General features: G+C 31.5%; 1 protein-coding gene across 1 annotated transcript; it reads right to left on the bottom strand.

Annotated features, from left to right (window-relative positions):
• Nucleotides 1–998: 998 nt before the first annotated feature.
• On the bottom strand, nt 999–9,480 carry LOC127709279 (40S ribosomal protein S7-like). The gene is made up of 7 exons (XM_052214731.1): nt 9,450–9,480; nt 6,563–6,637; nt 5,085–5,156; nt 4,087–4,227; nt 2,556–2,620; nt 1,481–1,631; nt 999–1,110 (listed from the first exon to the last, which is right to left on the bottom strand). The coding sequence occupies exons 2-7, from the start codon at nt 6,635–6,637 to the stop codon at nt 1,033–1,035; spliced, it is 582 nt and encodes a 193-aa protein (XP_052070691.1). The 5' UTR covers nt 9,450–9,480; the 3' UTR covers nt 999–1,032.
• Nucleotides 9,481–9,486: the final 6 nt, after the last annotated feature.

Below are 9,486 nucleotides of genomic sequence, written 5' to 3'. Positions count from 1 at the left end.
TCGTCTGACAGTTTTGATGTATACAGACAATTGGTAATGCTCAACTTTCTGAACGTATTTGCTGCAGTCAGATGTTCATAGAGGTTTTCTAAATAATAGACAAAACTTGCATTTTACCCCTATGTTCTATTTTTTGCCATGCCATTTTGGTTGGCAGACGGGGTCATTGGACACATTATTTAAACTAGATACCCAAATGATGATTGTGGCCCAGTAGTTTCAGAGAAAATTTTTGTAAAAGTTAACGGATGATGGATGCCAAGTGACGAGAAAAGCTCACGTGGCACATTGGGCCAGGTAAACTAAAAAGCCTTTCAAATATGTACTGTAAATTTAACGGAAGAATTGGGAATCATACAATTTTTTACACTGTTTGTAGCTTGTGATTAATTAATTTATATTGTTAACAGCCGCTCTCTTCAAATTAATGAACCATTGTTAATAATTAATCTTTTAAATTTCTGTTTCTATTCAACATACCCTAGCTTTCGAGTGACGGTTCAAATTTCCCTCCATTCATACTGATACCCAGCAATTGTATCGACTTCATTTTTTTAATTGCATGAAATATTTGTGACTTGATAAAACCAAGCAACAATCCAATCAATCCTCCATAAAAAGATAACAGGGTTTATCTATAGATCACCACATTTTATAATTGGGTGTTGGACCAGCAAGAACAATTATTAAACTAGACATCCTGTGTATGATTGTGACCAACATTTGTTCAAATTGGTAATTCAGCTTAAGGGGAAACGGTTTAAATATTTACATTGCAATATGACGCTCCTTTCATTGTGATACAAGAAGTATCTCTTTATACTGGAAATATAAGGCCACCACCAGAAAAGAATATTTGTTAAAACAATGATTTTGCTTTCTTTTGTATGCGAGTTGTAATATTGTTTTGACAATGATTTGATCATGTGATGGGTTTTTTGTTTAACATTATATTGTGCTATAAACATGATAAATGCCCCTTTTAATATAAAGACAACTTCATATCACATTTTTTTTTTATTTTACAGTCCTTTAAAGAACATATTCTGGAAACTCAAAATTAACGTCCTTTCCAGTTAACTTCTTGTACACAGCACCAAATGTGTCCAACTGAAATGAAAAAAAAGGATATTATTGGCTAGATTATACAACTGTAAATATGCAGGACTTTTCAAAACAGTGCTTATGTGAGAGGCTAGGGCTTTTCAGAAATCACCTAAAATTGCATTTCCATATCCTTCAGTCCCTGTTACTGTAGGCATCCATAAATTTAGTTATGAAACGAAATGCACTTTGCATTAATTGGAAAAGAACTCTCTGTAATTTCTTATAAAGCTACACTCAAATCATCTGTACAGGCATGGAAATAAAAAGTGAGTTAGCTGCAACTTTCATTTCTTTAAAATAGTGTTAAATAGCAAGATGTCATTTATGGCACACCATCAAAGAATTTTGTTCATTTTGACCATAAAATAAATACCTTGTGTTCAATGTTTGTTTGCTGTGTCTTATCCAAATGAACTTTAATCAGTCTAGAGCCATCTAACTTGATTCGGATTCTTTTACCAACAATCTCAGCTGGGAAGGTCAAATCATCCAAGATTGCATCATGTACAGATGTCAAAGTACGTCTATGATTAAATAATAAAACAAATTATTCATTTTTCAATTGATAATAAAGACTAAGAACAAATATTAATGATCTCCTTGAACTAACTAGATTTAAAGTACTTATTACAGGATTGGTAATGTCTAATTTTCACTACGAAGCTACGGACAATTTAATATCATCCTTACCAATTTTAATACAATCATCAACCAAGACAATACCTTGAAGAAACAATGGCCTACTTTCAAATTCAAATCAAAACTTAAAGACTTAAACTGTTTATATTCTTGTTATAATGTGACTTTTAAACTGAAAACTATCATATTTATTTTTTTATTTTCTCTCTTTGAGAACTTCTAGTTTTAGGTCATAAATTTCATTTTTTATCCTAAGATAAAATATTTTATAGAAATTGTTAGCTATTTTGATTTTTGAACATAAGAAAAATTTAACAGGGGTCAGGCCAAATTGAAATAATGTTTTGCTCGAACACAATTGACCAAGAAAGATCCTGCATCATCAAATTATTGTGGTAAAACTGCTATTTTTTTTGTATTTATTTACATAATTTTGAATTGTCTGTTTTTGTTACCAATATCATTTTACAAAGGAAATCTTCCATTAATGTCTTTTTTTTTAAGTGTTTTTGTTTTGTCCTTTTTATGCAACATCTATGACTAATGATCTAATCACTAGATGTAGGATCACTGCAACTCTGGTTTCAGTACTTTTAAGAATTCTAGACATCTAACTGCATTTAAGTGTGCAGTTAACCATATTCTAATCATGTTTGCATGGATTTCATAGTTGCCGATAATCAGATACTGCTGGTAATTTAATGAAAGTTTTATTCATAGACTTTGAAAAAGACTTTAATGTTCAAACAAACAAATCTAAATTTAGACTTAAAGCAATTCATTATCTTTATATTCAAAGATCAACATACGAGATTGGTCTTTTCTGCTTGTTTTTCCTCCTTGTTTTTCTTGTTGGTTTTGGCAATATTCTTCTCTATCAAGAAAAAAAGTTTTTAACAGATATTAAACTAAGCTATATACAATTCAATTTCTCCCATTATAATGTGTCACAGTCACATGATTTCATACTTTGTAAATAGTTTTAAATTAATAAATGTTGAAGATATTGTCATGCTAGCATTTTCTTTGTAAAATTTATGGAAAAAAATTTGAAATGGGTTCAACGCAACCCCTGTGAAATATTATCAAAATATTGTTCATAAAAAAGCTTCTGTCCAAATTTCATAAAATTAGATGAAGTTGTGACAAAGTTATTGATGTCTAAAGCAGGGCTTCCAAAATTATTTTTAGCCAGCCGGACATTTTATATATTATCCCGATTTTAATCCCTTAAGACTAAATAAACAAAAGGCAATTATGGTAATCAGTTGCCGAGTTGGCCATCCCAATGATTGATATTTAAAAAAACCGATATTAAACTTTCTTTGATTCAAATTCGAAGTTCTGACGTAAACTGTTAAATTGGCAGTGCGTCATCCGAAGTGTGCAACATCAGCGTACTTATATCAGCCTTAGACTCTTTATTTGTGCAAAATAACGTTGTCAAAAACTTTACTTTCGTTTTTAAATCTGAAACCGGATGTTATCTTGACAATGGTAAAACATGGACCAGAAACGGATACGTAAATTCCGTGTACGTTTGCAAAGCATGAATGAGTGTAAGTAGCTCATTCTACGTTATTTCTTCAAGAAAATATTCGAAATAAACGTGAGATAAAGGTATCAATGACAATTTAAGCATTTTTTAAAGAAATTAGGATGCATAATTAAATTTCACACCTGCGCACACGTGTACTAGTTCAAACAGAGACGTGTCTCTGGTTCAAACAACGTGGTTATGACGATTTTTCATTTTCACCTTTTTAATTTTTTCATCAAATCTTATTTGTAAATGTATTTCTGATAATTTAAATCTTTTTGACTAAATTAATTAGATGCAAACCGGTGAAATGTAAGAAAATAACTTTGAATAGACCGATCAATGTCCAGTTCAAAATAGTTTACCTGTCACCTGAACAGGTAAATTTCAGCTGTTCGACAACTAATTAGCCTGATTAAAATGAGAAGGTATTAAAGTAGGGGTTGTTTTGATAGTACTTAATGATCATGTCACTTTTATGACCGGAAATGTGTGGCTGTTAAAGGCAAAAGGTTGGTCAAAAAGATCGCGAATTATTTTAAAATGACCGTCTCTTTTGAAAGCCTCGAAATCTAAAAAGTAGATGACCGTTTCGTGCTTTGCCCAGCCGGACTTTTACCTGACATTATACAAATGTCCGGAATATATGACCGTTTTGGAAGCCTTGGTCTAAAGATCCTTTAACCACAGACTGAACCTAAATGTTGATGCCCAGAAGGTAAATTGAGAATGTATTAAGTATACCAAATCCTTTTTTTTCATTATATATGTTTATTTCCATACTATTGAATTTTAATTACCTGTGCAATAAACACAACATGTTTGCCACTGAATTTTTTTTCCAATTCACGAACAAGTCTGGTCTGTATTTTCTGGTAACTTCGCAACTGTGGTACTGGTACAAAGATGATTATGGCTTTCTTGCCTTGGACATCAATCTCCTGCAAGACAAAATCTTTCATTAATTGCATAAAGTAATTATCCAAAAATAACTGTACTAATGAATTTTAAGGATAAAGTCAGTTGTAATTAAAAAAAATCGTGGAATTTAAAATTAATACTTTAATTCAGAAAAGCATTAGTTTATTTAGTTAAGGAACAAAATAAGCTAAAAATATTGACAGGTGATGGAACTCCTTTTCGAGATATTCGATTAAAAAAAAATTGCAGAATTTTGGTAATGACCTTTTATGAGCTATTGAAATCTATGAAAAAATAAATGGGGAATGTGTCCCAGAGATGATGCCCCTGCTTGCATATAATGTTATAAAGGGACATAACTTGAGAACGGTAAAAGTGACGCTACCCAAATTCGTACTTGATTTGGGGGTTTTGTGGTAATAAACATTGTGCATAAGATTCATAACATTTGATTGAGGCAAACTTAAGTTAGAGAACCGAAACTAATTTCAGGACATACAGACGGACAAGGGAAAACTTAATGCCACCTCCACTACGGCAGGGGCATAAAATTTCAATAACAATTTCCTCTTGCATATTACATTTGTGCTGTTTTTTTTTATTGTTACAAGAAAAATAATAAAATTTACATGCACACAAGGAAAACGTTGTGGCAGTAAAGGATCAGCTTATTTTTACTCCTGTTCCTTGTAAGTACACGAATCTTTAAGAAAAACCAGTTTTCAGCTATCTTGAGAATAGTGGCTTACAAATTGAAATTTAGTTTTGTTAAGTCACTATGTTCTCCCTTTAACATCTGGCTATGGCCAAGACGTGATAATTTCCAATTCACCAGGATGCTACTGAAAGTTTCCAAAATCAATTTTTTTTCTCTTACCTTTGCACCAGTAATATACAGTTCACGAAGTTGTTGTTTCAAGTCACTATTCATTTCCAGTTCCAACAAAGCCTAAAAAAAAATAACAATTAGTTTCACAAAGCATATAAATAAAACCTAAAAAGAAATTCTGCCAAGTGCAACCACATCACACATCGTGGCAGGATTAAATTGATGATGTGATATAAGTTATGACAAGGCAGGAATACAGAAATGCACTTTCCAATACCAGCCATACATTCCCTTTCTTCATTATCTTAAACTATTTTAATCATTCAGAACATATTTAGATAATACAATATTGTTTTTTCAATACAAAGTCCTTCAAGGCTAAAAAAAAGTTCTCCATTTTTCTTAATTTACCCTGAACTAGCAAAGAATCACTTCAGTTGATAGATTTTTTTTTACTTTAAGCTGTAACTGTAAAAGTAAACTTTACAAAACATGTCCCCAGAATGCATATATATGAAAAAAGAATCCCATCTTTACATTTGCAGAATGTTCGGCAATCAAAATCCTGAAAATATGCACAACCTTGGTACCTTTCCGAGTTTTGGAAACTGAAGATTTTTGTTTTTCTTTGAAATTTTATTGTCTTTTTCTGAAATTTTGTTTAAGGCTATTGATAATTATTACTGTTTTTACACCACAAAATTTACTCTGAATACAAATAAAATATGAAAAAGTTTAAAGGCATGGTTGGACCTAGATATACAAAAGTTATATGCAAATGCAGTTTCAGAAAATTAAAAAAACATTTTTGCATTTTGAGATTGTTTGTCAAGTCTATAGAAGGCGGAAAAATACGTTTAAATCACATTTGTTCTGCAGATATGTATTGTTCATGTAAATCAATACCATTCATTTCAATTATTTACAATAGGGAACATTAAAAACAATTCTCCCCAACATAATTTATTTTGACACCTTCTGTACTGTAGAAACAAGAAAATATAAAATTGACATCGTTTTTAATTTGCTGAAACAAAAAATGCCTATGAAATTTATTTATCAAATTCCATTCATGCCTTAAAACTTTTCCAGTTGCTCAGTTTTGTCTTTACTAAATGAATTTGAAGGTGTAAACACAGCCATATTTGGAAAAACGTTCAAATGAACATGACGACCATACTTTGACCTATAATGGTTTACTTTTATAAATTTTGACTTGGATGGAGAGTTGTTTCATTGGCACTCATACCACATCTTCTTATATCTACATGTAATAAACATACAGGTGTATGATTAATACAAGGTCAATGCTGGAATAGGTCATCAATGTCACATCTTTATCAACTGGACTTTAGTTAAAACATGACACTTCGCATCCACATTTATTTTGTACACATCAACCCTGCAAATGTCAATGAGACAGCAACTGTGAAAATGTTATCATTAAAGATATCTACGAACAAGAAGTCAAGTATATTTGTTATTTTCTGGTCTTGTACACATAGTATTTTTTAAACAACACTTACCTGTGAGATCGACTGTTCAAACTCATCAGGCTTCTCGCCTTGAGGTTTCACAATTTTAGCGCTCGCCGAATACATCTGAAAAATGCAATTGTAGAAATAATTTTCAGGAATGCAGGACACATACATGTAATTAAACATAAAAATAGCTTTAAAAAAAATGATATCTTGTTAGCAAACTTTCACCTTATTGTTTACTTTGAGAGACTCAGACATACACGCACCTGCTAACCTTCCCAGTGAAAATAAAATTACAACCCAAACTCCGTAAAATTTGACGGACCTGAATTTCCAGATAATATAAATCTAATATTCTGGAATTTCATGTCAGGTCCATCAAATTTTACATTTTGGTTTGAAAATGTATTTTATATATTTCTCTGAAAAGTGAAGGATCTTGTGGAAATGATCAAATCTGGGACACCTGGCAATTTAAAAATGAAGTAGGTCATCACAAATCTCGGATAGAATTGTAACTTATGTTCTCATTACTAAAGACAGTGTTCCAGCTAGCATGAAATGGAGGGGCGCCGCGCCCCGCCCCCGAAATTTTGCGCCCCTCTGCCTTTTTTAAGCGCCCCTGCGCCCCTCTGTGCCCTTTTGAAAAAAGTTTTAAAAAAACGATCTTTTTTCCTCATATCGTCGCCATTTTGTTGAGTTCTTTATACACACACTTCATTAAGACAACAGATCAAAATTGTTGACACTTGTTACCTGTATATAATCACCTATTTGATTAGTGTCAATTACTTAATCAGGTGAAATTTACGACCCTGTCTAATCCCTTTGCCCGGAAGTACCAAACATCCAAGTTAAATAAATTGTTTTTTAACACCTGACGATGCAAAATAGAATTTATAAAATAAATGTGAACGATGTCCATTTCTATTGTATTTGTTATTTATAAAATAACGTTCGTTAAAAAAGAATCATTCCAATAGTATATTGTAAATCGTCAACACGCAAAATGCCGACGAAAAAAAGAAAAATTGACCAACTCGAAAATGACAAGAAGAAAATATCAAAGACTTGCCAGTCTATTACATCTTTTTTCAAGAATAATGACCATCAAAGGTAAAAAAATAATTTAATTCTTTACTTTTATGAAAAATCGAGAAGAAGAAAGGTTTCTATCAGATATCGCAATTGTTCTTCTATTGTAAATTCCGCCGATTACGGAGCACTCGAAAGTCCGATTTTTATATCATTTTTCTTAAATTGAAATCCGTTTTGACTAACTTTAATATTGATATTATTAGATACGCTCAACATGAAATATACGGAGATGCTTGTTGAATTGATAATAAACTTTCAAAGTTGAATTAATTTATTATTGTGCCGATTACGGAGCTCTTGGAAGTCCGATTTTTGGATCAATTTTCTTATTGAAATCCGTTTTGACAAACTTATTGATATTATTAGATACGCTCAACATGAAATATACGGAGATGCTTGTTAAATTGATAATAAACTTTCAAAGTTGAATTAACAAACTTATTTGTTGAATTAATCTATTTCTCAAGATCGAAATAAAGACAATTGTCTCATTGGCACTCTTATTTAAATTCACAACCAAACCTACATAATTTTCAATGTATGTAATAGTATAGAGTATTTAACTTACATGCTTGCTAAAAATATGTCATTATGTGGTAATATTAAGTATTTGATTTTTTTTCAGTGAGAACGCGCTAAAGTGCCCTTTTTTAAAAACGCGCCCCTCTATTTTCAAATCCTAGCTGGAACACTGAAAGATATTTCTAGAAATTTTTATTTCACGTGCAGCTGTGAAAAAGGTTCATTATTCACTGTGTTTCGTAAAATCGGTAAAAAGATCAACGTGCAAGAAATTATTAATTGTTCGTTCATCGTGAAATGGCAATTTTATTTCACGTTCTTCCGTTTAGCTGATTTCTCCTTAAGATGCTTCGTTTTAGGAGTATAAAATATATTTTTTAACCAAACTCGGTAAAATTTGACGGACCTGAATTTCCGCATTATATAAAACTAAGGTTTCGGAAATTCAGGTCTGTCAAATTTTACCGAGTTTGGTGCAAAAATTTATTTTATACTCTCCTAAAAAGAAATCAGATAAACATTTAAAAAAAGCAGTAGACAATCGTCCGCCTCGTATGGAATTGTAACTTATTTTATTATTACTGTAGAGATTTATTGGAAATATTTTGCACAAACAAACACATAAAAGGTAAGAAATTTGATATATGCAAAATTTTTTAGCCTTCAATGAAAATTTTATGGCTAAATTGGGTCTCAAAGTTGAGAGCAAAATATGCTCTCAAAGTCCAACCGAAAATGGTGGCTTCAGCATTATGACGTCGATGTAAGGCGTCAAAGAAAAAAATATAATAGCCTTTCAAGACGTCATAATTATTTGGACTAAGGGTTGAGTAGATAATTTTAAGGTCAAGGATAGAAAAGTTTTGCTCTATATGGGTTGGGACCCCTAAAGTAAAAGATTGAGTACATCAGAAAATACTAAGATATTCAAACCAAGATGATGTATGAATGTATAACTAAATATGCGATCTATTTATGGAATGAATTGTTCAGAGAAGTTTTAACTTGATCAAGGCCGTCTACTTAAAGATCTGATATGTCACAATACTGAAGGACATGCAAGTGTCTTTTAGAAGGACGAAAGTACCTTACATGCCAACATTCGAGGAAAATATCATTAAACAAAATAAAAAGAACGTGGACAGGAGGGTTCAATCCGTGAAAATCTTTCTTTATAATCTTCATCGGATAGCGATGTTATGGCACATCGATCTTAAATTAATGCTGAACTCATAATTTACTTATTCAATTTTCTTAGTTGAATAAAAAGGTATTAAAAATGACTTTGTTTTGACATGTTAACTCGCACAACCTTGTTCAATGGCGGCGACGGAAGAAGAGAAATAAAC

This window comes from Mytilus californianus, unplaced genomic scaffold (assembly GCF_021869535.1).
Source record: "Mytilus californianus isolate M0D057914Y unplaced genomic scaffold, xbMytCali1.0.p SCAF_1, whole genome shotgun sequence".
Lineage (NCBI taxonomy): Eukaryota > Metazoa > Mollusca > Bivalvia > Mytilida > Mytilidae > Mytilus > Mytilus californianus.
This window is presented reverse-complemented; position numbering and strand designations above follow the sequence as displayed.

Excerpts from the sequence above, each read along its gene's own strand:
- LOC127709279 (XM_052214731.1), bottom strand. The coding sequence starts at position 6,637 with ATGTATTCGGCGAGCGCTAAAATTGTGAAACCTCAAGGCGAGAAGCCT. Across the intron at positions 4,228-5,084 it reads TGTATATTACTGGTGCAAAG|GAGATTGATGTCCAAGGCAA; the intron begins GTAAGAGAAAAA and ends TTTGTCTTGCAG. Across the intron at positions 2,621-4,086 it reads ATGTTGTGTTTATTGCACAG|AGAAGAATATTGCCAAAACC; the intron begins GTAATTAAAATT and ends TTTTCTTGATAG.